The sequence below is a fragment of the Lepus europaeus genome, chromosome 10, assembly GCF_033115175.1.
Source record: "Lepus europaeus isolate LE1 chromosome 10, mLepTim1.pri, whole genome shotgun sequence".
NCBI lineage: Eukaryota > Metazoa > Chordata > Mammalia > Lagomorpha > Leporidae > Lepus > Lepus europaeus.
The window spans coordinates 5,973,906-5,997,934 of record NC_084836.1 but is presented as its reverse complement, the minus strand read 5'-3'; the positions used below and the strand labels follow the sequence as shown (position 1 = coordinate 5,997,934).

At 67.5% G+C, this 24,029-nt stretch overlaps 3 protein-coding genes across 3 annotated transcripts in view; 1 reads left to right on the top strand and 2 right to left on the bottom strand.

Annotated features, from left to right (window-relative positions):
• The window catches only part of SREBF2 (sterol regulatory element binding transcription factor 2), a 65,208-nt gene extending 55,235 nt beyond the window's left edge, over positions 1 to 9,973 (top strand). The window contains exons 13-19 of the mRNA XM_062202769.1: positions 1,044 to 1,161; positions 1,708 to 1,817; positions 2,217 to 2,349; positions 3,670 to 3,838; positions 6,611 to 6,796; positions 8,399 to 8,510; positions 8,672 to 9,973. Of these exons, the coding sequence (XP_062058753.1) occupies positions 1,044 to 1,161; positions 1,708 to 1,817; positions 2,217 to 2,349; positions 3,670 to 3,838; positions 6,611 to 6,796; positions 8,399 to 8,510; positions 8,672 to 8,892 (1,049 nt within the window). The 3' untranslated portion in view covers positions 8,893 to 9,973. The remainder of the gene's footprint in view (positions 1 to 1,043; positions 1,162 to 1,707; positions 1,818 to 2,216; positions 2,350 to 3,669; positions 3,839 to 6,610; positions 6,797 to 8,398; positions 8,511 to 8,671) is intronic.
• A 1,465-nt stretch (positions 9,974 to 11,438) lies between these two features.
• SHISA8 (shisa family member 8) lies at positions 11,439 to 15,400 on the bottom strand. Its single transcript, XM_062201872.1, has 4 exons — positions 14,904 to 15,400; positions 12,830 to 12,963; positions 12,267 to 12,395; positions 11,439 to 12,078 (listed from the first exon to the last, which is right to left on the bottom strand). The coding sequence occupies exons 1-4, from the start codon at positions 15,398 to 15,400 to the stop codon at positions 11,687 to 11,689; spliced, it is 1,152 nt and encodes a 383-aa protein (XP_062057856.1). The 3' UTR covers positions 11,439 to 11,686.
• A 6,003-nt stretch (positions 15,401 to 21,403) lies between these two features.
• Positions 21,404 to 22,666, bottom strand: TNFRSF13C (TNF receptor superfamily member 13C). Its single transcript, XM_062201940.1, has 3 exons — positions 22,531 to 22,666; positions 22,048 to 22,275; positions 21,404 to 21,669 (listed from the first exon to the last, which is right to left on the bottom strand). The coding sequence occupies exons 1-3, from the start codon at positions 22,664 to 22,666 to the stop codon at positions 21,482 to 21,484; spliced, it is 552 nt and encodes a 183-aa protein (XP_062057924.1). The 3' UTR covers positions 21,404 to 21,481.
• Between the last annotated feature and the right edge of the window lie 1,363 nt (positions 22,667 to 24,029).

Below are 24,029 nucleotides of genomic sequence, written 5' to 3'. Positions count from 1 at the left end.
AGGTGTGCCTCCTCCTACTGAACCCCTATATCCACACGGGAGGGGAGGGAAGGGCTGAACCCCTATATCCACACAGGGGAAGGGAGGGGAGGGCTGAACCCCTATATGCACACAGGGGAGGGGAGGGCTGAACCCCTATATCCACACAGGGAAGGGGAGGGCTGAACCCCTGTATCCACACGGGGGAGGGAAGGGCTGAACCCCTATATCCACACAGGGGAGGGGAGGGAAGGGCTGAACCCCTGTATCCACACAGGGGAGGGGAGGGAAGGGTTGAACCCCTGTATCCACACAGGGGAGGGGAGGGAAGGGCTGAACCCCTATATCCACATAGGGGAGGAGAGGGCTGAACCCCTATATCCACACAGGGGAGGGGAGGGAAGGGCTGAACCCCTATATCCACACGGGGGAGGGAAGGGCTGAACCCCTATATCCACACAGGGGAGGGGAGGGAAGGGCTGAACCCCTATATCCACATGGGGGAGGGAAGGGCTGAACCCCTGTATCCACACGGGGGAGGGGAGGGGAGGGCTGAACCCCTATATCCACACAGGGGAGGGGAGGGCTGAACCCCTGTATCCACACGGGGGAGGGGAGGGGAGGGCTGTGGACAGTGATTCGGGGCTGCCAGGAAAGGGGGTCAGCGCGGTGCCGTTGGGCCGGGTCCTCGCTGGTCCCGGGCCCCACAGTGAGGCTCTACAAATGCAGGACTGCTTGGTCTTGCACTGTTGCGGGTGCAGCATCTGGCAGAGGAGACGGCCTCCGAGATGGGGAAGCTGTCACCTTTCCAGTTCCTGTTTGCTGGAGAGGCTTGCGGCCACCTCCTTGCAAGCTCCTCACCTTTGTGTTCTGAGCACTGGGTCAGGAGACCCCCCCAGCTCACCCAGAGTGACATGTGGCCCCAGCAATCACCGTGCAGTCAGGCAGTTCTGAGAAAGGGGGGACATGGCTCTCTCCTGGGTTCCTCCCGTTCTGTTTTCACCATGAAGACAAAATGAGCTCAAAAGGGAGAGCCCTTTAACCCCTCTCGCCTTCTTCTTCAGCCGACCCCATCGCCCAGGTGCACCAGGCCTTCTGCAAGAACCTGCTGGAGCAGGCTGTGGAGTCCTTAGTGAAACCTCAGGCCGAGAGGAAGACTGGAGACCAGGAAGAAGACAGCTGGTAAAGTCCCCGGGCCGCCAATGCAGCCCAAGGGTGGCCCTAAGGCCCGCCCACACTGTTCGTGTGAACAAGCCCTGATGCTGGGTTACCAGGAGGTCATGTGGTTCTCTGTATTTGTTTCTTCAAAATGAGAGTCCTGTGGGGTCTGTGACCTGGCCGTTTCCTTTCACACCAAGTGCGTCCCCTTCTCCCTGCACGTGGGGCAAGTCAGGCACTGCACAGTTTGTTTTGCTTTGGGAGATGGGGAGTGGCAGATTGTTGGGAGGGGATCCGAATGGGATGTGGCCAGCCCAGCAGGCGGTCGCCTTGGGGGCCCTGTGACTTCGGACTCTTCCTGTGTAAGGCCCAGGTCCCGACCTCGGTGAAGCTGAGTGGGGACAGCACCAGAAGAGCCCTGAGGGGCAGGAAGGCCGAGCCTCTGGGTAGAGGAGAGTGCTGGTGACTGCCCAGAGGCTCAGGGGAGGAGGCCCGTGGGGTGCACGTGGGGGCCTGCGCCTGGGGAGGCCGGGCCATGCGAGTGGACTCTGCGGATCCTTGTCTTTGTAGTGAATTCTCCAGCGCCCTGGAGCACCTGAAGTTGCTGCACACCCTCGTGGACTCCGTGGGGATGGTGACCCCGCCCTTCTCCTGTAGCTCAGTGCTCAAGTCGGCCCTCGGTGAGCACCGCGGCGGCTCTGCCGTGCCAGGGGCGAAACCTCCGGCCCCCAGCTGCCCCTCAGGCACGGAACCGCGGGGTGGGTGACAGCACGGGCTGGGGAGCCACTGCCGCCCTAGGGTCTCCGCTGTCTGCACCACTGTGGGCCCCGCCCGTGCCCACCCGCTGAGCTGCTCTCCCTGCGCTGCTTTCTGCTGAGGCCTGGGTGCTGGTGTCCGTCAGATGGCGGGGACTGGGACTGCGCTAATACGAGGGGACGTTTTGGGGGCGCTGGTTCACACTGGCAAACTCTGTCCAAGGCACGGTGCTGGCCACTGCTCCCACCGTGGCCAAGCGGGGCTGGCGCTGAGGCCCTTGCCGGGGGTCGCAGCAGCCAGCGCTGGCCTGCTCTCCCCTCCAGGTCCAGACGTCGTCTGTCGGTGGTGGACATCCGCAGTGACCATGGCCATCGGCTGGCTGCAGGGAGACGACGCAGCTGTGCGCTCTCACTTTGCTGAAGTGGAGCGGGTCCCCAAGGCCCTGGAAGTGGCCGAGTACGTACCTCCACTGGGGGTCTGCTGTGGGTTGGGCGGGGAGTGGGCCTGCGTGGCCACGTTGGGGGAAGGGTCAGGCCTGCATGATAGACGGGGAGCTGGAGGAGGGGGCAGAGGGTGCTATGGGGAGCCCCGGCTGGGCCGCCGCACCCCCCCGTGTGAGCTCAGTGGTGGGCCCAGCGGCTGTGTGTGGCGTGGGAAGCCTGTGTGCCCTGGAGCCCTGAGTGGCAGCCCTCCCGCTCAGGCCGCCTCCAGCCCCGCCCCCACCACCCCAGCCCTGTCAGTCTTCTGTAATGAAGGGCCTGTGGCACAAGGTGTGACCAGAGAGCTTTTGACGTTGCTTGTTGCTTCGGGAGCGAGCGACTTGGGGGCATTGGGCCCTCAGGGCTGGGCAGCTCTGATCGCACCAGTGTTCCCGAGAGAGACTGGGGACTGCTCCAAGACCGGCAGTTACCCGGCGCTCGGGAGAGAGCAGAGCAAAGTGGGAGTGGGCAGCGTTGCAGCTCTGTCCCTCAAGTAGTTCTGACACCCCGGTTCCATTCAAATTGCCCCCCTTCTTAAGACTTATTTATTTGAAAGGTAGAGTTAGAGGGAGAGACAGAGAGAGGGTTTCCATCTGCTGTTTCACTCCCCAAATGGCCGCAACAGCCAGAGCTGGGCCAGGCCGGAGCCAGGAGCTTTGTCCGAGTCTCCCACATGGGTGCAGGGGCCCAAACACGTGGGCCATCCTCTGCCTCTCCCAGGCTCAGTGGTAGGGAGCTGGCTGGGAAGTGGAGCAGCGGGATATAAACCGATGCTGTAGGGGATGCCGTCTTCGCAGGCGGTGGCTTTACCCGCGATGCCATAGCCCTGGCCCCAGAGGGCCCCATTTTCCAAAGCTCCCTGACTCTATGCACACTGCACCAGCTGTGGGTTAGCACTCCACCTGTGGGTGTCTGCCTGCCAAGCCGCAGGCCTGGCCCCTGGGGTCAGGGTCAATGATGCCATAGGCACCCTTCACCAGCCTCTCCCCAGGTGGTCTGTGACAACCACACCTCTCTGGGATGCTCCCTTAGAGAGAGGTACCAAGAACGGGAACCACACTGTATTTTGCACAGGAACTAGCGGGCGGCATGTGGCCACTTGGTTACAGAGCACCTGCGGCCCCGGTTTGAATGACCAGCTTAGGTGGCTTTTCCATGGCACTCTGGCCCCTTCCAGCCCCGGGTGGAGGAGGTGCTGTAGGTGGGGCGGGCCTTTCACAGCCGCCCCGCACACCGGCCGGGTGGGGCGTGCCGGTCGCCCGGGTGACGCGCTGACCTGCCTGTCTGTCCGCTGCAGGAGCCCCCTGGTGAAAGCCGTCTTCTACGTCTGCAGAGCCATGCACGCCTCGCTCTCCGGGAAGGCAGACGGGCAGCAGAATTCCTTCTGCCACTGCGAGAGAGCCAGCAGCCACCTGTGGAGCAGCCTCAACGTCAGCGGGGCTACCTCTGACCCCGGCCTCAACCACGTGAGTGGGCGTGGCCGAGCCCTCCGGGCGGTCCTGGCTCTGGTCTGGAAGAGCACCACCACGAGACAGGGCATGCTCCAGGCCCCTTTGGGACCACGCGGACGGCTGCCCTAGGTGGAGACGCGCGTTTCCACTGGCAGCTGTGCTGGGCTCCCGGAGCCCCAGCCCCAGCTGGCCGGGGCGCCGTCTTTGCTCCAGCAGCTTGCAGGACCGCCCTGTTCTGCAGGCCAGCCTTTAAGGGGGCCCCTAAGCCCTTGGGCACCAGTCTGCTGGGCACCTGCGTGCCAGCGCCCCCTCCTGGCGGGCAGCTGCGGTGCATTGTAGTTGCATTGCATGTTCTGGAAGTACCCGTGCAATGTTTCCACAGTGCATCCCAGAGGCCTGCCCGGCCCTCGGACACTCGCCCCACCCCCACCCCCGGCCTTGACCCAAGGACCCTCCCTTGGGGTGGGGATCCTGGTTAGAGGGCACTGTTGCCACTGCTGGGTCCCGAGGCCCAGCCAGAGACCAGAAGGGAGGGAGCAGGAATGTGTTGCTGGAGTGGAGCAGCGTGCGATCTCTGAGCGCCCGGTTCAGCCCCCGCAGACAGGCGGGGCCGAGGACCGGCCCAGAGGGCCAGACTGATAGCTGCCACTCCACGCTGGACGCCGAGGGAGAGCCCAGGAGTGTGCCAGCCACGCAGGGCCTGGCAGCGTGCAGAACGGGCCCAGGATGGGGGGGGGGGGGGCACATCTCGGCTTCTCTGCTGGGCTTCTCCTAGTCTTCCAGAGAAAGGCTCAGCTGTGGTCAGGGAGCAGCGGGACAGCTTCGGCCCCTGGGGGCCCGGAGTTGCGGGCAGCAGCTCAGCTGGAGAACGAGCCTGGAAGAGGAGGCCCACGGAGCCCAGGGCTGTCGGCGGCCCGGGGACAGTGTGGCCCAGGAGCAGGGCTCCGAGCAAGCACAGGGTGGGTGGGCGTCTGGGACGAGGACAGCCAGGACTCAGGAGGTGAGGGACGGCCTGGGGGCCTCTCACGTCCCATCAGAGGGGAGCTCCCTGCCCCCACCACTCGGCCTGTGCTGTGGGCGTGGCAGCAGGTGGGCAGCCTGGACTGGCGTGTGGTGTAGCCCATACCCGTGAGGCTTCGTGCCCTCACACGAGCCACTCCCATGTGGTTCCGTTTCGTGGATGAGGACCCTGAGACTCGGGGGGAGAAGCTGATGCCAGGTCACGTGGCTGCCACGCCATGGGCAGCAAGACGAGGACGGAAGCCAGGTCAGCTGGTCCAACAGCCAAGCACTGAAGCGTGCACGGTCCTGCCTTCCAGGAGATGAGTGCACACACACACACACACACACCCTGACCCCACCCCAGATGAGTGCACACACACACACCCTGCCCCCGCCCCAGGAGATGAGAGCACACACACACACCCTGCCCCCACCCCAGATGAGTGCACACACACACCCTGACCCCACCCCAGATGAGTGCACACACACACCCTGACCCCACCCCAGATGAGTGCACACACACACCCCGCCCCCACCCCAGGAGATGAGTGCACACACACACACCCTGCCCCCACCCCAGGAGTGCACACACACACACACCCTGCCCCCACCCCAGATGAGTGCACACACATACCCTGCCCCCACCCCAGATGAGTGCACACACACACACCCTGCACCCACCCCAGATGAGTGCACACACACACCCTGCCCCCGCCCCAGGAGATGAGTGCACACACACACACCCTGCCCCCAGACCCCAGGAGTGCGCACACACACACACCCTGCCCCCGCCCCAGATGAGTGCACACACATACCCTGCCCCCGCCCCAGATGAGTGCACACACACACACCCTGCCCCCGCCCCAGGAGATGAGTGCACACACACACACACCCTGCACCCACCCCAGATGAGTGCACACACACACACCCTGCCCCCGCCCCAGGAGATGAGTGCACACACACACCCTGCCCCCGCCCCAGGAGATGAGTGCACACACACACACACCCTGCCCCCAGACCCCAGGAGTGCGCACACACACACACCCTGCACCCACCCCAGGAGATGAGAGCATGCACACACACACACCCTGCACCCACCCCAGGAGATGAGAGCACGCACACACACACACCGCCCCCGCCCCAGATGAGCGCACGCACACACACACACACACATCCTGCCCCCGCCCCAGGAGATGAGTGCACACACACACACATACACCCCGCCCCCGCCCCAGGAGATGAGAGCAGACACACACACACCCCGCCCCCACCCCAGGAGATGAGTGCACACACACACACACCCTGCCCCACCCCAGATGAGTGCACACACACACACCCTGCCCCCACCCCAGATGAGTGCACACACACACCCTGCCCCCACCCCAGATGAGTGCACACACACACACACCCTGCCCCCACCCCAGATGAGTGCACACACACACACCCCGCCCCCGCCCCAGATGGGTGCGCACACACACACCCTGCCTCTGCCCCTTGTAGGAGGCGGCCGTGGGCCCCCAGGCCTGCCATGGGGGACTCCTAGGAGGTGGAGAACCTGTGCCTTCAGACCGCGCGGGTTCCTTCCTGCTCCTGCCCTGCCTGTGCTGTCAGAGCTGGGGACCAAGCTCCAGCTGCCGGCACCTGTTCCTGGCGAGCAGTTCCCAGGCTCCGGGCACCCTGCTTCCCCCAGGGTGGCTGAGTGTGGCTGGGGAGGGCCCGTGGGGTCTGGGCCCCTGTTCTCAGGGATAGGCGAGTCACCTGTCCTTCCCCGTGGCTCACCCCCAGGTGTTCCAGCTGTTCACCTGTGACCTGCTCCTGTCGCTGCGGACAGCGCTCTGGCAAAAGCAGGCAGGCGCCAGCCAGGCCCTGGGTGAGACCTACCACGCATCAGGCTCCGAGCTGGCAGGCTTCCAGCGGGACCTGGGCAGCCTGCGCCGGCTAGCACACAGCTTCCGCCCAGCGTACCGCAAGGTGAGGCCCAGCAGGAGGTGGTGGAGGGCAGAGGGGGTCTGTAGGGCCCAGGTCCTAGACCCAGCAGGAGGTGGTGGAGGGCAGAGGGGGTCTGTAGGGCCCAGGTCCTAGACCCAGCAGGAGGTGGTGGAGGGCAGAGGGGGTCTGTAGGGCCCAGGTCCTAGACCCAGCAGGAGGTGGTGGAGGGCAGAGGGGGTCTGTAGGGCCCAGGTCCTAGACCCAGCAGGAGGAGGTGGAGGGCAGAGGGGGTCTGTAGGGCCCAGGTCCTAGATCCAGCAGGAGGTGGTGGAGGGCAGAGGGGGTCTGTAGGGCCCAGGTCCTAGACCCAGCAGGTGCACATGGAGTTGGCCCTCTGAAGTCTCCAGGTGACCGTCAGGCACCTGCTTGGGCCTGACGCTGGGGCAGGGCACACTGGTCCAGCACCTGCTGTGCCTCCCACCCTGAAGTGCAGTCAGATGCTGGGTGGGAGGGCTCTTTGGCCCTGTCCCCAGGGGAGCGCCATACTGATGGGAGTAAGAGTATGTCTCCCCGGAACTACAGCCGAAGGGAAATTCACTTTAAATTTTTAACTGGGCCACGGGGCCTTGGTTCTGCTGCCTGACCATCTCCAGGTCACATCCCCTTGGCATGGCCACAGCATCTGAGGACAGTCCTGTAACCGGGCCAGCGGGACTCGGGTCATGCCTTTTCTCTGATTTTCACCCGACTTATTTTTGGGCCACTTGAGTGAGGAGACCCAGGAGCCGAGCGGGCTACCTGTGGAAGCTGCCAGAAAGCAGAGGGGGCCTGGATGGAGGCGCCCTCGCCCCGAGGTGCAGGGACCTCACAGGCCACGCCGGCCGGGATGGAGGTGCGCTCAGGGACTTCACAGGCCATGCTGGCCAGGATGGAGAGATGCCCTCGCCCCGAGGTGCGGGGACCTCATAGGCCACACTGGCCAGGTCACAGGCCACGCTGGCCAGGGGCCGCCATCCAAACGGCAGATAGAATGCGTCATCCAAGAAGCAGTCCTTAACGTGCAAAAGAGGAAGTGCACCCCTGGTTCGGGGCAGCACCCCTGCCGCTGGGGCCCGCTCTGGCCACAGCCCCCTGCTCACGGCGCAGCCCCTCGGCTGCCTCCTAGGCACAGAGCCTGCCCACGGACAGCAGGAGAGCCTGAGCCCGCTCGCCGCTCCCCTCACCCCTCACCCCGACCTGAGAGCGGACCCTGCGCGCTCTTCCTTCCCGGAGCACAGGAGGGGAGGGGTGCAGGCCCCCTCTGGTACCGCCCAGCTGCGCCCCACCCCCACGCCTGCCTCCCCGTCCTGCCGTCCGCTGAGCCGGCCCCGGTGCACATCAGGGCACTTGCCAGCCGAGGAAGGCAGCCCTGTTGCCTCCGGCCTTGTCTTGCCCCTGCCCCCACCAGCTGGCCGGTGCCTTGTCCCCCATTTCCGCCACTCGTCCAGGCTCCGGTTTGCCTCGGGTACAGCAGAGCTGGCTGGAGCGAGGCGCGCGGCGGGGGCGCGAGGAGAGGAGCAGCCGCAGAGAGGCACAGGCAGTGCGCACTGGGGCGCAGAGCGGGAGCACCTGGGGCTGACTGCGCGCCCTCCTGCCCCTCCCCAGGTGTTCCTGCATGAAGCCACCGTGCGCCTGATGGCGGGGGCCAGCCCCACCCGCACACACCGACTGTTGGAGCACAGCCTGCGGCGCCGCAGCACCCAGAGCACCAAGCACGGTGAGTCCGCTGCCGGCCGCCCTGGGTCCCCGCTCAGCCCCGTGGTGGGTCGGCGAGGGCCACTGCTGCGTGGGATGGGGTGGGGATGAAAGGAATGCCCCCACAGAAAGCCCTGGGGACAGCGGCTCCTGACTCACCCACGCGTCCCCTCCCTCCCACAGGAGAGGTGGACGCCTGGCCCGGTCAGCGAGAGCGGGCCACCGCCATCCTGCTGGCCTGCCGTCACCTGCCCCTCTCCTTCCTCTCGTCCCCGGGCCAGCGGGCGGTGCTGCTGGCCGAGGCGGCCCGCACCCTGGAGAAGGCAGGCGACCGGCGCTCCTGCAGTGACTGCCAGCAGATGATCGTCAAGCTGGGCGGCGGCACGGCCATCGCCGCCTCCTGACCGCCCGGTCCCGGCTCCGGCCCGGCCCCCCCAGGCTGCTCCCTCTGTCCCTGTCTCTCCGTATTCTGAGAGCTGGGGGGGATGGGCCTTGTCTCTTGAGCTGTCACCGTGACCCGAGGCCTTTGGCTCACCTCAGGCCAGTGCGCCCGGGCACGGCCCCTTAGAGCTACTGTCGTAGGTGCCCGAGGTCGGGCGGGACGCTGGGAGGAGACAGCAGGGTAGGAACTGGGCGCCCTGCGGGGAAGCCCCCGCCCAGGCTCCCGCCAAGGCCTCTCTCCCTGGCGGACAAAGGCCCCGGACCCTCGGCGCTCTGCCCAGCATGCCCCTCCCCTTTTTATATGAATGTTTTTATATCGTGTGCTTGGGGAAGTTGCTGCGGCCTCTTCTGCCCGAGCCTGAGCCAGTGCGTCGTCTCCCCTCTTCCTTGGGGCAGCTGGGAGTCAGGTGGGAGCCGGAGGCAGGCCTGAGGGCGGATGGAATTATGTCGGCATTATTTTTTAATTTTTTAAAAATAAATGGTATCTTATTTAATGGTCCTGTTCCTTCCCACTCCCCCCCGACCCTGGGACGTCAGCCTGAGCTCGGGGCAGGTCCAGGGGCGAGGAGGGTGAAGCCACGGTTGGGAACGGGGCCTGGGGGCCTTTGCTGTGTTCCCTGCTCCCCGGCTCCCCTTCCCCGACACCTACCTCTGCAGTGTGACCCCAAGAGAAGCGAGGGTGGCCGGGACCAGCGCCTGCACAGCCAGCGGCGCCGCCTCGCCGGGCGCAGGAGCTCCTGCTGCCTCCCTGGGACTGTCTCTCCCACCCTGCCGGCTGGGGAGAAGGCGGGCAGAAGGCCCAGCAGATGGGGGTACCCACCGCAGGGCCCGGCCTGGACCCTCAGCTTTGACTCCCCTGCCCCTCCCCCACCAGGACTGCCTTGCCCCAGGCCCTCCAGCCGTGTCGTGTGTGTCCTGTGCCTTTTCTCACTGTTCGGGGGTGGGGCGGTTTCTCACTGAGGGGGATACACCTGTGGCTTCTCCATGTTGGCTCATTTACCGTGTCCCAGACAGAGCATCAATAAACAGATTGGTACCACCCAGCACCAGGTGTGTGAGGTCTGTAGTGTGACTGCTGTGGGGACAGCCCCCTCCCCCTCACTGCAGAGGCCCCCAGGCACCCTCAGTCTAAGGGCTGCGTTGGCGGCCTGGGCCCCGGCAGGGAGCCGGCCAGCTGCTTCCCCTCCCCCTGGGGGCTCCCTGGCCAGCAGGTACCACCCAGCTGGGCCACCCTGGGCGGGATCTGGCCTTTCAGCCTCCGCTTCATGTGTGCACAAAAGCAGTGCTAATCCCCCTCTTGGACTAGACCGGGTTTGACTGGCGCAACACATAGGTAGCAGCGGACAGCGGGACCAGAGCAGCCAGGAGGGGCCCAGCTGCAGCCCGTCCTGTCCAGTCACGACAGCATTTTCAGTTGTGGCCACAGCATGGCCCAAGTGCCATCTCCAGGGCCCTTGAACCAGCAGAGGGGTCATGTCCAGCCAGGGCCTGCGGCACCAGGGTGGGTGGCCGTGGGTGGCCTGTGTGCCCTGGAACCCCAGCCTCCCGTGAGGCTCTGAGTCAGCACCCACCCTCTCCCCCGGCTCTAGGCAGCTGTGGGATAGGGCCGGGGCGCCCCACCCCCACCCTCCCGGCAAGCCAGGACCCTGTCCCAGGGCTCCCAGCAGCCTTAGGTAAGAGGCAGGTGAGGAGCTGGCAGGTGTCGGGGCAGCCCAGCCAGCAGGAGGGTCTCGGACTGGTGACAAGGACCCTTCCCAGCAGACACGCTAGTGCCTGCCGCCTGCCACTGCGCACCCAGTCACCATGGCAACACAGCTGAGGGAGGGTCCCAACCTGGAGGTCGGCTGGGTGACCCAGCAGGCTGCTTAGGGCCCCAGCCCGCAGACCACACACCCCACGGGGCTCCTGCACAGCACAGCGTGCTGGGAAAGGCTGCACCTCAGCCCCCCCCCCCCCCAGCCCCGTGCTGGGCGCAGAGGGGCTCGGTGCCAATGCGCCACCAAGTCCTGGGGCTCCTCCTGGAAGGAAGGGGGACAGCCGGGGTTGGCCAGCATAGGCGGTGGGAGTGTCAGAGGGAGGGGCCCTGCTCCATACCCCCAGCCCTCCCTCCTAGCCCTGAGCACCTCCTGGGAGGCTCCCCCGCCCTGAGCACAGATGTCCGGGGGCCCTGGGCCAATCTGGACAAGCAGCCTGCAGGCCAGGGCCAGGCCACAGCCAAAAACTGTCGGTGAGGTCCTGCCAGGCTTGGTCAAGGACTCGCCTCCAGGAGAGGGCATGGGCCCCCCCCAGGGGGCCTTGGACCCAACAACCGTCTCCCCTGTGCCCAGTTCCCTGCCAAGGCTCCCGCAGGTGTGGGCACTGAGCCCTGGCCACCCTCTCCAGCCACCTCTCCCTGGCCCCCAGCTCCCTGGCCGCCAGCCCGGGAGAGTCCTCTGCTCCTGCCCATGCTGGGCCTCCGCCGGCACTGCCGTCTGTGCAGTCAGCGACCACGCGGCCATCAGCGCCGCTCCAGGCCAAGCTGGGGCTCCTTTATTTCAGGGTCGGGAACCACATTCGAGGCTTTATTTACACCGGAACCGGGCCCCGGCCCCACGGACAGAGCCTCGGGCCTCACCCGGTGAGCCCCTTCTCAGCCCCGCAGGCTCCAAGGCCACCAGCCCAGTTTAGGCGGTCAGCGGAGCCCCAACAGGCTCTGCTCCTCGGGGGCCTGCCCCGGGCCGGACACGAGAGGGCTCGGGCGACGCCCCTCCCCGGGCTTCACACGGTGACCTCGGCTTTGCTGTTGGTGCTCAGGTGCCGCGGGCCGCGGCTCGCGCTGCCGTAAAGGCCGGGAGGCTGGGGGCTGAAGGCCTCGGGCAGCTTCTCCACGCTGAACTGGCGCCGGGGAGCGTGGCCGGGCCGCCGGGCCGCTGGGGAGGCCTGCACGGCCAGGTGGCCCCGCGCGCTGGGCCGGACGCGGCCCGCGGTCCAGGCCGCGTAGGGGCCCGACGGAGCGGGGCCGGCGGGAGGCGCGTAGCCGGGCGGGGCCCAGGGGCAGGCGTCGAGCCGGGCGGGCAGGTCCTCGGGAGGCCGCGGGGCCCGCGCCGGGAGGGTCCGCGGGGCCTGCTCGGTAGCGGGAAAACGCGGGTAGAAGTCCTGGGGGGCGGCCTCTGCGGGGGACAGGGCGGGCGCGCGGTCAGGGGCCGGGCCAGGCCCAGGGGGAGCCGATTGGCTGCGTGGGGGGCGACCCGAGCGCGGATTGGCCGGGCCCTGTAGGTCCCGACGGCCGTGGGAACCCGGGGGCTCAGGACCCGGCCATCCCTGCCCGGGCCTCGCCGGCACGCGCCGGGCCACTCACCTGCGGCCTTGAGCGCGGCGATTTTAGCGTAGTCGGGCTGCAGCGCCACGCCGCCGCCCTGCAGCCGGGGGCCGCGCGGGGGCCCCGGGGTGGCGGACCCCAGGGGCGCGTTGTTGAGGCGGTTCTTGTCTGTGGGGCGGGACGGGCGGTGGTGAGGCGAGGCTGGCCTGCTCCACCGAGCCGCCCTCCCGCGCAGCCCCTCTCCCCTGGCCTGCGGAGCCGAGCCCCTCTTCGGGCGGAAGCTCCAGCGCAACCGCAGCCAGCTCGGAGGCCATGCACAGCGCCAGAGAACTGAACCCTGATGTCCGCCTCCCCTGCGGAGGCCAGCAAGGGGGCTCCAGACCCCGGGGCGCAGAGCCAGAGCCTCAGAGCCACAGCTCGGGCCAGCAAATCTTACAGAATCACAGCTCCTGGGCTTGCAGGTTGCTGGGCAGTAGGAGGGTCCCTCTCCCCAGACACACCTGCGGGGCACACAGCTCCTGGCCTTTTGGCCCACAGACCCCCACTGGCCGAACCTCCTCTGCCACAGAGCGGGCGCCGCCGCCCCCCACCAGCCTGCGCACCTGTGCTGTCATGGGCGGAGCTCCGGGGCAGGCCGTCCCCCATCTGCACCTGGACACAGCTACCCAGAGGTGGGCCCAGAGGTGGAGGCAGTGGCTCCTGGGGGCCTGGCTGCTTCAGGAGTTCTGTCAGTGTCCTGTGGGGACAGAGCGGTGAGGGCCAGCCTGCCGATCCTCCTCCCTCCCCAGCTCCAGGGCCCCCCGTCCCACTGGGTGACTCCAGACCATTCTTCCACCCTCTCCGGGCCTTGGATCTCATGTTACTAACCTCAACCATCCTGTGTCCCCGACCAGGGAAAACATGTCAGCCACACCTGTGCCCCACACCAGCCCCTTCCCAGAGCCAACCAAGAAACTCCTGGGCCACGGTCCCCTCCTCTCCCCTCTCCTCCTCCTCCTCTCATTCTTCAAACCCCGCCGACACCTCTTTTACCTGCCTACCCCGCCTCCCGCGACAGGGGTGCCTGCCGAGGGTCTGGGGGTGGCAGGAGGGAGCCGAGTCAAACCAGTGCAGCACCCAAAGGCTCTGTGACCTTGGGCATCCGCCCTCCTGGGTGCCCCGGACACCCAGCCCCCACCCAGCTGTCTGGCGTCTGACAGAGCCTGCAGCCCAGCTGCCTGCGGCACCCGGAACCCATGATTTTCTCCCACTTGGCCCGGCCTCCCCCCGCGGCTGGGCCTCAGATGGCTGGTTCGCGGGGTGCCTGGTGTGGCCGAGGCGTGGCTGGGGTCTGCGAGCTCTGATGCTGCTCCTGCCCCAGCTGAGCACCCCAATCCTCCGCGGCTCCCGCTCCGGTCTCCTCTCTGGGCAGGCACCCCAGCCCAGCTCTCACGGGCCTGCCTCTGAGCCCCTGCACAAACTTCCCAAGCTGTCAGCGCCAACACAGACCTGAGGGTGACACGAGGGGCAGAGCAGGGGCTCAGGACACACACACACACAGGAGCCCAGGTCCCCCTCCAGCCTACACAAGACAGGCACGGAACATGGGTGCCTGGAGCCCAGAGAGGGGGCAGCACTGGCCCAGGCCACACAGCACGTCAGGAGTGGGGCCAGCTCTTCCCAGGACCCCTGCAGATGGAGTTCCCGGGAGACGTGTTGGCCCAGCCACCCCTCATAACCGACCTCCTGCCTGCCCCCCTCACCCAGCAGGAGGCCCAGCCTCTGCCGCTGCAGCAGCCAGGAGCCAGGCTGAGAGACCCAGCGCGGAGACAGCGCAGTGGCTTGGGGCACCGAGCGCCAAGTGGTCTGGGGAGGGAGCGAGGGATGCCGAGTGCCAGCGCAGCCTCACCCCTGCCCAAGGCCCAGAAGGCAGAGCGGCCGCGCCTGGCCACCTGGGAATGGGGGCTTCTCCCTCTCGACACCAGCCTGTTGCGTGTGGGGTCAGCGGCCCACGTCCCAGGGCACCGGGCTGCCCCGTGACGGCAGACGGCAGGGGCCTGGGATGCAGAGGCTGTGGGGGCAGGTTAGGGTGGGAGCGTGGGTGGGAGGGCCAGGGGCCCCACGCCGCCATTCCACCTGGGTCCTACACCCCAGCTCAGAACTCAGCTGGCACCCATCCTGGTCTCACGGGCACGGCTCCCTCCACCTGTCAGTGCCTTCTCCTGCAGGAAGAACCTGCCGAGGCCCAGGGGCCGTTGAAGGGGACAAGTGTGGGACCTTCAGAAACCCCGGGGACAGGTGGGCAGGCCCGAGTCACAGCAGTGGGTGTGGGGGTGGACAGGTGAGAGAGGAAAGCAGTAAGCTGGGACCAAACGGCCAGCGGTCCCCTGCCCCTGCCCAAGATGCCCAGCGGCCCCCACGGGGTCAGTGGGGCCTGGGCCCCAGCCTCGCTCCCCTGGGCGCCCACTTGTGCCCTCTGGCCCTTCCCAGGAGGCTGAGGCCGCGGGGAGGGCGGGCGGGCGGCCCCGCACCCGGTAAGGCAGGAAGGTCAAGGGGAGACCGGCGGTATCAGGTGTCTCCTGGCGAAGTGGGCGCTGGGGGCCGGAGGCGGAGGAAGGGCCAGGCGAGGGGGCCGCTGAGAGACCCGCAGGGGGTGCTGTCGGGGCCGCGTGGCTGGGGGTCCCGGGCCGCGCTCACCTGGTCACGGTGCGCCGCGCGCGAGGGCTGTGCGCCCGCTCCAGGCCCAGGCGCGCGGCGATGCCGACCAGCACGAGCAGCGCGGCGACGCCGCACACCGCGTAGACGGCCGTGTGGCTGCGCTCGCGGGCCGGGTCGCGGGGCGCCGCGGCGTCGCGCGCGCGGGCCGGCGGCCGGCCGGTCTGCACCCAGGCGGGCGTGTCGTAGTTGGAGCAGCGGCTCTGGTCCAGGCGCCGCGGCCCGTCGTGGCAGCAGAAGCGGTAGCCGCACGTGCCGCAGCAGAAGCTGTAGGCGCCCGAGCTGCAGTTGAAGGGCGGGTCCCACTGGCCCATCACGTCGTAGTAGCCGCGGCAGCGGTCGCCGCCGACCGGGGCCGCCGTGCCGGGCGCCGCGGGCTCCCGCGCCTCGGGGGCCCCCGCGCAGCCCGACGGCGGCCGCGCCAGCAGCAGCGCCAGCCCGAGCGCGAGCCGGAGCCCCGGCGTGGCGGCCCGCGCCATGGACCCGCGCCTGCTGCTACTGCGCCCCGCGCATGGCCGGGCGCCACGGCTGCCCCGGGCCCGGCTCCTCGGTGCCCTCAGGGATCGCGCGGCGCTGCGTCCGGGGCCGTCAGCGTCCTCTGGAGCCCCCGGGCCCGGGGCCACACCTCCGGTGGACGCGTCCGCCGCCGGGCTCACCTCGGACGCGCGCTGGCCAGTCCGCGCCCTGGGACTTTTCCCGGCCGGCGGCGAGTCCCTGGCTGCGCGCGGTCCTGACTCCTCTCGGCTCTGGAGGGGGCGCGGGCCCCGGGCCTGGGGGGCCGCCGCCTTTCCGCCGCCCGCTCCGCGCTGCCCGCGCTCCGGCCCCGGCTCCGGCTCGGCTCCGGCTCGGCTCCGGCGCGGGCTCGGGCTCGGCGGGCGGGGGAGCGAGCGCGGGGAGAGGGCGGGCGGCGGGAGGCAGAGCCGGGGGCGGAGCGCAGCCGCCGCGAGGGGCGGGAGGGCGCGGCGGGGCCGCACGGCCGGGCGCCCAGCCAGGGACCCTCCTCGGAAGTGGGCGCTGCAGAGGGCCCCGCCGAGGGCTCGGACGCTGCCACCTCCGATCCCCGGCCGCGACGGGCGCGCCGGTGCTCCCCAGTGCAGGGACGGAGGTGCGGAGGCCACAGCAGCCCAGGGCAGCCCCGCGAGGATCCGTGCCCCCTTCCACCCCTCCCCTGGGAGGGCCCCTCCCGCCTCTGCGCCTCCATTTCCCCCCTGCCAAAAGGGAGGGAAACCCCGGCGGTCACCTCCAGGGAGAGTGCCTTGGCTTCAGAACCTCCCAGACGCCCAGCCGGGGTCCCCCTGGGTCCGCGGCTCGGACCACGGCCTGGCGGCTGTCCTCCAGCCACCTGCTGCCCTCCCCCTGGCTGTGACGGGGAAGAGGAGGCCAGGCCGGGCAGGAGCAGAGACAGCCCCAGGATGCCCCAGGTCCCGACAGGATTCCGGAGCTGGGCCCGGCAGGACAGCAGGGCGGATGGCCACCTCCTCTCCCTGCCTCAGTTCCCCCTCCTGCGGGAGAAAGCAGTCGGCGGCACCTCCCACCCTGCAGATGGGAACACCCGGAGGGCATGGGGCTGCCGGCCGGTTCGCCACGGATCCGCCATCACCGTTTCCCGGGTAAACGAGTGAGTCCAGCCTCCAGTTTCTGAAGAGGAAGAATCTGCTCCTTGGGGTCCCTGCCGCTCCATTGCCAACCCCGCTTCCCTCAGCCCGGGCTCTGCGGCTCAGAGTGGAGGATTTGCATCTCAAGGAGGATCAAGTCCTCCCGCACCTGCCGGGAGGGCGGCCCACGCCAGGGAGGGGGTGAGACCCCACCCCAGGAACACACTTCCCCTGGTTTTGCAGGAGAAAGGCACTTGAGCCAAGGGATGAAGTTAAACCGCTTTAATCCCATCACCAGGGCCAGCCCCTGCAAGAATGCCACACTCCGCATCCGGTTTGTAGCTGGCGTCTTGGTTTCCTTCTGGCTGCCCTTCAAGCCTTTGCTTTGCTCAGAACTTCGCAGCCACACCTCTGGGGCGTCCTTCGCGGGTGCCCCTAGAAATGGGATCTTCGCTGCCCTGTCTGGATCAGGGCTCTGCCTGCATGACGCCCCCAGGCTGCAGGGGCTCAGGGAGCGGCTGCTTCCCCTTCCACTCCCCCCCCCCCCGCTGCAGGGTGCTGGGCTGCTCCCCGGAACCGTGAGGACGACTCTGCTGGGTTTTACGTCCTCTGCTGAGCCCCCTCTTGCCTTCACTGTCCTGGCATCGGGCCCTCTGTTAACTTCCACCTCGTGTTGGCTCCCTGCAAAGATATGTGCATAGCGATGGCCATCTGTCCAACGAAGGAGCTGAATTCCAGCCCCCCCCCCCAGGCTGGGGGGTGGGGGAGATGATGTCCAAGCCCCACGCCAGCTCCCTGCGCATCTCAGTCTGATTCAGTGGCCAGCCAGCAACCACAGGTGCCGACATCCCCTGGGTCTGAGCCAGGTACTTGGTGCCCTCTCCATATGGACACTTGATGGGGGCGGGGGCAGCAGGAGAGGCAGCTGCACACACAGGAGCCCAAGAGACTGGCTGGGCCCTGGGATCTATCCCTCCACTCAGCCCCCACTGTCCCCAGGTGCCTGGCCAGGTGCTGGGTGAGGGCAGCTAGGGATGGAGCCAGCAGAGTCCCTCCACTCATCCCCCACTGTCCCCAGGTGCCTGGCCAGGTGCTGGGTGAGGGCAGCTAGGGATGGAGCCAGCAGAGTCCCTCGGCTCAGCCCCCACTGTCCCCAGGTACCTGGCCACATGCTGGGTAAGGGCAGCTAGGGATGGAGCCAGCAGAGTCCCTCCGCTCAGCCCCCACTGTCCCCAGGTACCTGGCCACGTGCTGGGTGAGGGCAGCTAGGGATGGAGCCAGCAGAGGACGGACTGCTCTGCCTGGGACCTTGGGGCCTCTCGCACAGCCAGGCTCCAGGGCACTTGCCCCTTGTCCCTCTTGCCTGGCCCCCCACCCCCAAGCCTGTATCACTGAAAATCGCGCATTGATCCAAGCTTAAAATAACACCGGGCATCTGCAGCCCGGCGGGGCGGGCAGAGGTGTCAAGTCTCAAAGTCTCCGTGCCGGAAGGGCAGTGCCCCACCCCGAACTCCTGGTGCCGGCAGCTGGCGCCGGGGCCTTCCCTATGCTGTGGACACGTGTGTCCGTGTGGGCACGCCTGTGCATGTATCCTTCCCTCACTGGTAAGCCCCTTGCTGGTGCCCAACCCTGGCTGTGGAGGGCCCCAGGGTCCTGAGAGCTCGTGGGCATTAAGAGGGCCCGGGCTGGCCTCCGTGTCCCCATTGTAGATGGCAGGTGGCCAGTCTGCCTTCTCCATGCCGCCCTGGGCCGAGGGGCTGAGATTTTCTAAAGAGAAACCCAAGACGCAGAGGGGAAATGGCTGCTGGGCCTGGCCCACAGCAGGGAAGGGCCAGGGCCTGGCCTGGAGCCAGCACCATGAACCCCGGAACTGCCTTCTGGCCAGGTGAGTAAGGCCGGCCCCAGGGCAGCGCTCCCTACTCCGGACAGCACATCTGCCCGGCCTGGCCTCGCCTGGCCAGCCCTGACCCCTGCGTGTGCGCCAGGCCTGCGCACGGCCTGTTCTCCCGTCCTGGGATGCTCCCACGTATCGGCACTGTGGAGCCAGTTGGCAGGGTGGGAATTCTTGCCCTCCTAGGGCCAGTCACCCTGGCCAGGCCTCAGTGCCCTCACTCGCAAGGTGGGCTGCTGGCCCCTGTGGGCAGGGGTGCAGAGGGAGCCAATGCCTGCAAGCCTGCGTGATGCGCCAGCCAGGGCCTGTGGGAGCCCCCTCTGCCCCGGGGACAGTGACAGTGGCACCCCCAAGGTCATGGAAGGTCCTGTCCTGGCTGGAGGAGGGCCCCAGACCCCCTGCGAGAGCAAATGCCACCGGGAGGGGGTCTGGATCCGCCTTTGTCTCCTGACAGGCGTGACTCAGGCTCCAGCTGCCCGTGGGAGGGCGGGGGAGCCGGGGCTCCCAAGGTCGTGCGGAGCGGAGCTGAGGTTCAGCCTCGCGCCTCACTCCCATGCACCCCTCCCCACCGCCCCTTCCATGGCCCGGATAACGCCCCTCGCGTCCCCAGCCGAGAGGAGATGCGGGTGGGGACAGGGGCCCCGCGGGCACGCAGCGGTCAAGAGCTCCAGGCTGCTCCCGGCTCTGCGACCCCTCCCTCCTCGCCCCGAAGGCTGACTCCGCCCCTCCGGGCCTGGGGTCCTTCGGTCCCGCCCCCTCCCCGCGCCCTGCAGCCCGAGTCGGGGCCCCCGCAGGGCTGACAGCAGGAGCGGCGCGCAGTCGGGGTCGCGGAGCCGTCCTGCATCCGGGCTGCAGCGCGGGCCCGCCGGGCCCTGGGACCACCCAGACCCCTCAGCCCGACAGCTGCCGCGTTCCCTGGGGGAAAGGCCGGGCCACACCTTGTTCCCCACGTCCCCAGGGCACTGCTGCCCTCACCCAGCCCTGCGGGGCTCAGAGCGGCCGGCCCTGTGCCCGCTCTGCTCCCCAGGGACCCAGAGTTGCTGCCAGCTTCCACAGACAGCGCCCGAGGCCAGGGGTCGGCCTTCCTCCCTGGCCTCCGCAGCTGGGCCTCCCACCGGCTCCCTGAGCCCCCAGGCCCGGCGGCCAGGCAGGAAGTGAAAGGGGCCTGCAGGAAGCCTCGGAGGAACTGAGACTCCCGCCAGCCCCGCCCCCAGCTGGGGGCCCTGGGGACCTAGTGGAGAAGCAGGCCCCGCTGCAGGGAAAACCGGCACAAACCCGGTGAGGGGCGCCACTGCCTGGGCTCCCGAGTCCCTGAGCAAAGGGACATCGCTGACAGGTGTGGGAGACAAGGGTGGGGCCTGGCACCGCTCCCAGGAGGCTGCTGCTCCCCTACCGGCCACCTGGGCCAATGGCCTTGTGCAGAGGCGGTCTTGGGCCGGATCCCTCGGCCGTCTCTGGGCCTCTCTTTGCCTGTCTGCAAAATGGGCTGTAGGCTCCCGGCTCGCGGCCTGACAGGGCCCGTGGTGGAAGCGGCGATGCCCGGAGGGCCAAGACGCTCACTGCCTCGGATACAACCCCAGGAACTGTCGGGAACCCTATGGAGAGCCGTCCAGACGGGGACCTGTGTGCACAGAACGCCTGCCCACTCGGGGCCACGCCCTGCCACACCACTCGCTTCCCCACAGGCCCTGTCTCCACGTTACTACCTACAGAATGCATTGTTCGGATTTTTGAAACTTTTTTTAAAGCAAACACAAATACACAAATCACCCACCCCCCTTTCCAGGTGCTGTCAGGAGGATCAGGAGAGAGCGCGGCCCCCAGAACAAGGTGCCTGGGCTGTGGAGACACCGCCCCTCCTCCTCACCACTCCACTGCTCTCTCCGGGTTCTTCCCCAAAGAACTTCCCTCCCCTGCTGACCTCAGCTTCCTCGCCTGAGAAATGGGTGTGAGGGAGAATGCCCTGCCTTCCGTCCTCCTCTGGGGGCCGCAGGCCAGGAGAGCTTTGCATCCAGCCCCTGCCCCCTTTCTCAGAAGAGCAAACAGATGAGAGGGGAAACCGTGGTGCCCACCAGGGGCTGGGCTGGGACAGAGGGGCCGGAGGTTTGCATGTCTGGGTCTGAGGGCTTTCGCCCACTCTTTCCCCTTCAGGCCCAGCTCCTGGCTGTGGTGGAGAAGGTGGGGGGAGGGGAACAGCTCAGACTCTGGGGCAGAGAGGGGAGTGGGCGGCGGGTATCCTCTGGGCCCCCAGCCCCTGCTGCCCACTGCTTGCCACTGAGCTCACTCCAGTCACCTGGCATCTGGGTTCACAAGGGACTTGGCAGGCCAGGGACTTGGAGGTGAGCGATCCTGGTCCCTGGCTGTCTCCTGGCTGGGAAAGGGCAGGGGGCTGCCAGGCAGCCCTGGGGGGGGGGGGGCAGCTCAGGAGGGAGAACACACCCTGAACCCCGTCTTAGAGCTGCTTCCAGGGGGGCCAGGCTGGGCCAGTTCCAAGGAAGCGTCCAGGGCAGAGTTGTGACCCTGCCCTGAGGGTGACGAGCTGGGCCCAGGCCTCAGAGCAGGGGCGCCACGGTGAGCGTCCCGGGCGCTGAGATCGGCATGGTCCAGCACTATCTTTTATGTCTCTTGCTTCGAGTCTTTTCTTAAAATAATCTCGTACTCACTCCCGAAGCAAAACCGTCAGTTGGTTACTCATTGCTGCCATTCGCATCAGCTGCTACAGCTCCGAGAGCAAGTATTAGAGAAACACAACGCCCAGCGACGCGTCAGGCGTCCTCCCACTTGCTCTTTTTTTCACGTTCAATTTTGCTTAATGGTGCCTTCCAGACTCTAAAAGAAAAACCTCTTACTCAGAACGGCCCCGCCACTCAGATACACAGGCGCTCAGACAGAACGGCAAGCGAGGAGTGGGCTCCCGGCGGAAGCCCCTGTGCCGGCCTGGCACGGCCTGCCCTGCAGGGGTGGCTCCCGGGAACGCGCAGGCAGTGGCTGGGGCGAAGAGCTGAATTCCACTTCCAGGGGAGCCTGGCACTGGCCCACAGGGAGGGCAGGGGCCACCTCTGGCCCCCCCGGTGCTACTGTTGCTCAGGGCCGGCCGTCTTGGTGGTCACCAGCTCGGTGGAGCCCAGCTCTGTGGCCGGCACAGGGATGCTGTGGCTGGGTGGGGCGCTGACTGCTTCTTCTCCCGGTGGGGGTGAGTTGGGAGCTGTGGCATCCGGGCACCCCAGGGAGAGGACAATGACATCATCCAGGGACTCTGGAGTGGGTGGGGGCAGGGGTGCAGAGTGAGGCTCAGGAGTGGGCCACAGCCCTCCCAGTCCCTGCTCTGGAAGCTTCCTCTGGAGGGTGGGCCCTCAGTGGGTGAGGTTCTACTTGGGGGGAGGGGGCACATGACTGCTCCACGGGACAGGAAACACGGGTCACAGGCCTGGCGAGGCAGAGTGCTGAGACGCTGGGGACCAAGCCCCTTGGACTGTGCCCTGACCCTCCCTTGGAACAGGGACTCTCAGAGCAAAATCCCCCCTTGGCCTATGACCGCCTCAGCCCCGTCTCCCTGTCTCCCACCCTCCCTCCTCCCCAGCCCCTGTGACCTACTCCCCCTGGGCGGTGTCTCTTGGAGGTGGTGGAGGGGCAGACTCACCTCCCTTGTCTCCATCCCGGGCCTCAGGGGAGGGCACCCCTGGCCGCCGCCGCCGCCGCTTCCAGCTCACCAGGGCCAGCAGAACCAGCGCCAGCGCCAGTGCCAGGCCCAGCAGCACAGGGGCGCCGAAGAGCAGCCCAGGCAGCGGTAGTGCCCCATCGGGGATCCCCGCGCCCACTGACTCCTGTGGCTGCAGCGCTGTCCCCGGCGCCAAGCTGCTGGCCCCCGCTGCTGGTGGAGGGGACGGGGAAGGAGGGCATGGGACCGAGGGGAGGGACGACCGGGGCCGGTGAAGGTCGGAGGGAGGTGAGGCTGGGCAGGGGAGGGGCACCGGGAGGCAGAGGGGAGAGAGAGGAGGAGGTGAGGGCCACGCAGGGATTGCCAGTCCCCACCCAGGCTCTGCCCACTGGTCCCCTCGGGCCCCAGGCGGGTCGGGCTCCGAGGCAGGACCGCCTCCCTCCCTGAGTGTGGGGCCTCTCTTACCCGGCCGGGACTCCTGCATGTGGAGGAGGTAGCAGGCCACGCAGTGGCGGGTCAGCGGGTCAAAGCACTGGGCCTGGACGCAGGACGTCGGGGCTGGCCCGTCCCTGCCCCGCCGGCTGCGTCCCCCTCGCCTCATGGTGCTGATGCGGCCACACGCGGCCACACACAGCAGGACTGAATTCTGAGTTCGCCTGGCTGCCCTGGGGAGGAAGCCGGGACGGCCCACCCCGCCCGCCCCGCCCCCACTCTCAGCCAGGCCCTTGTCTTTCACCTGTGGTTCCTGCCTTCAACCGCTCAACCATTGCGTGCTGACGCCAGCTGGGTGGGCCCTTGGCCCGTGGGACCCAGCCAGGGTCAGACCAGAGCCTGCTCTTGGGCAGCAAAGGGGATGGACCCCTGCTGATGGATACAGAGCTCTGGGAATCCTTGGTTCTGCCTCTCTGAGCTGGCCCCTGGCCCCAGGCATCTCCCCTCAGCCCCACCTGCCTCCTCCTCTGGGGAGTCCTCCTACCCTCCCCAGGCAGAGCTGTTCAGGACATCAAACACCCGAGGGACTCCCACACGCGTGGCAGTGATGGGGGAGGCAGACGGTGCCTCACAGCAGGGCAGCGGCACAGATCTCCATGGAAGGGTGGCCAGGAGGGCTTCTTGGAGGAGGTGATGAGAAGGTATTTGCCAGGAGGCGCCAGGGCCAGGGCTGTATGACAGGGGTGGAGGCCAAGTGTGAGCAGAGGCCTGGGGGCCCAAACAGGAGGTCTGGGAGTGTGGGGCACAGAGGGCCGGGCTGCAGCACGGACTAATCGGAAGGGTGTTCGGTCTCTGGCTGGGGACCACTGGGGAGCCCAGTAAGACCTCTGGAGGAAACTGGGGGGCTGGGGGGGGCACCTCCACCCACACGTCTGCCTGTGGACTGTGTGGTCCCAGCCTGCAGTCTGGCCACCTCTGCCCCGTCCACCAAGGCCACATTTGAGTCTTCGTCACACACACAAGCTCCTTGGCCTTCCCTGACCACCAACAAGCGACAGGGTCCCGTCCCTGGGATGTCTTAGGGAGCTCAGGGCTCAGCTGGGGTTGGTGCCTCCTGGGGACCACACTGACACCAAGGACCGGCCCGGGGGATCAGCACACAGAGGAGGGGTAACTGCCAGGGTGCTGGGGAGGGAACTCCGGCCCCTGCCCTGGGGGAGAAGGAACTTGCGCTGGGACAAGGGGATGCTGGGAAGCAGGGAGGAGCCCTGGGGAGGGTCTGCCTGTGGGGGACTGGCTGGGGGGCGACAGCTGCGTGCACCGTCTCCCGCTGGAGGACAGACAACTACAGCCGGGCCCCAAGGGCGAGCCAACAGAAGGCTGCTGCTGGCTCGGCTGGTTTGTGTGGGAGATGCTGGAATCCCTCACTGCACTGTCCCCCAAGGCGCACAAGTATCCTGTTCATAAAAAACTTTCAAAACTAAAATAAAAAACCTAAAACATAATTTTCTGGTCGTTTATTTGGAAGGCAG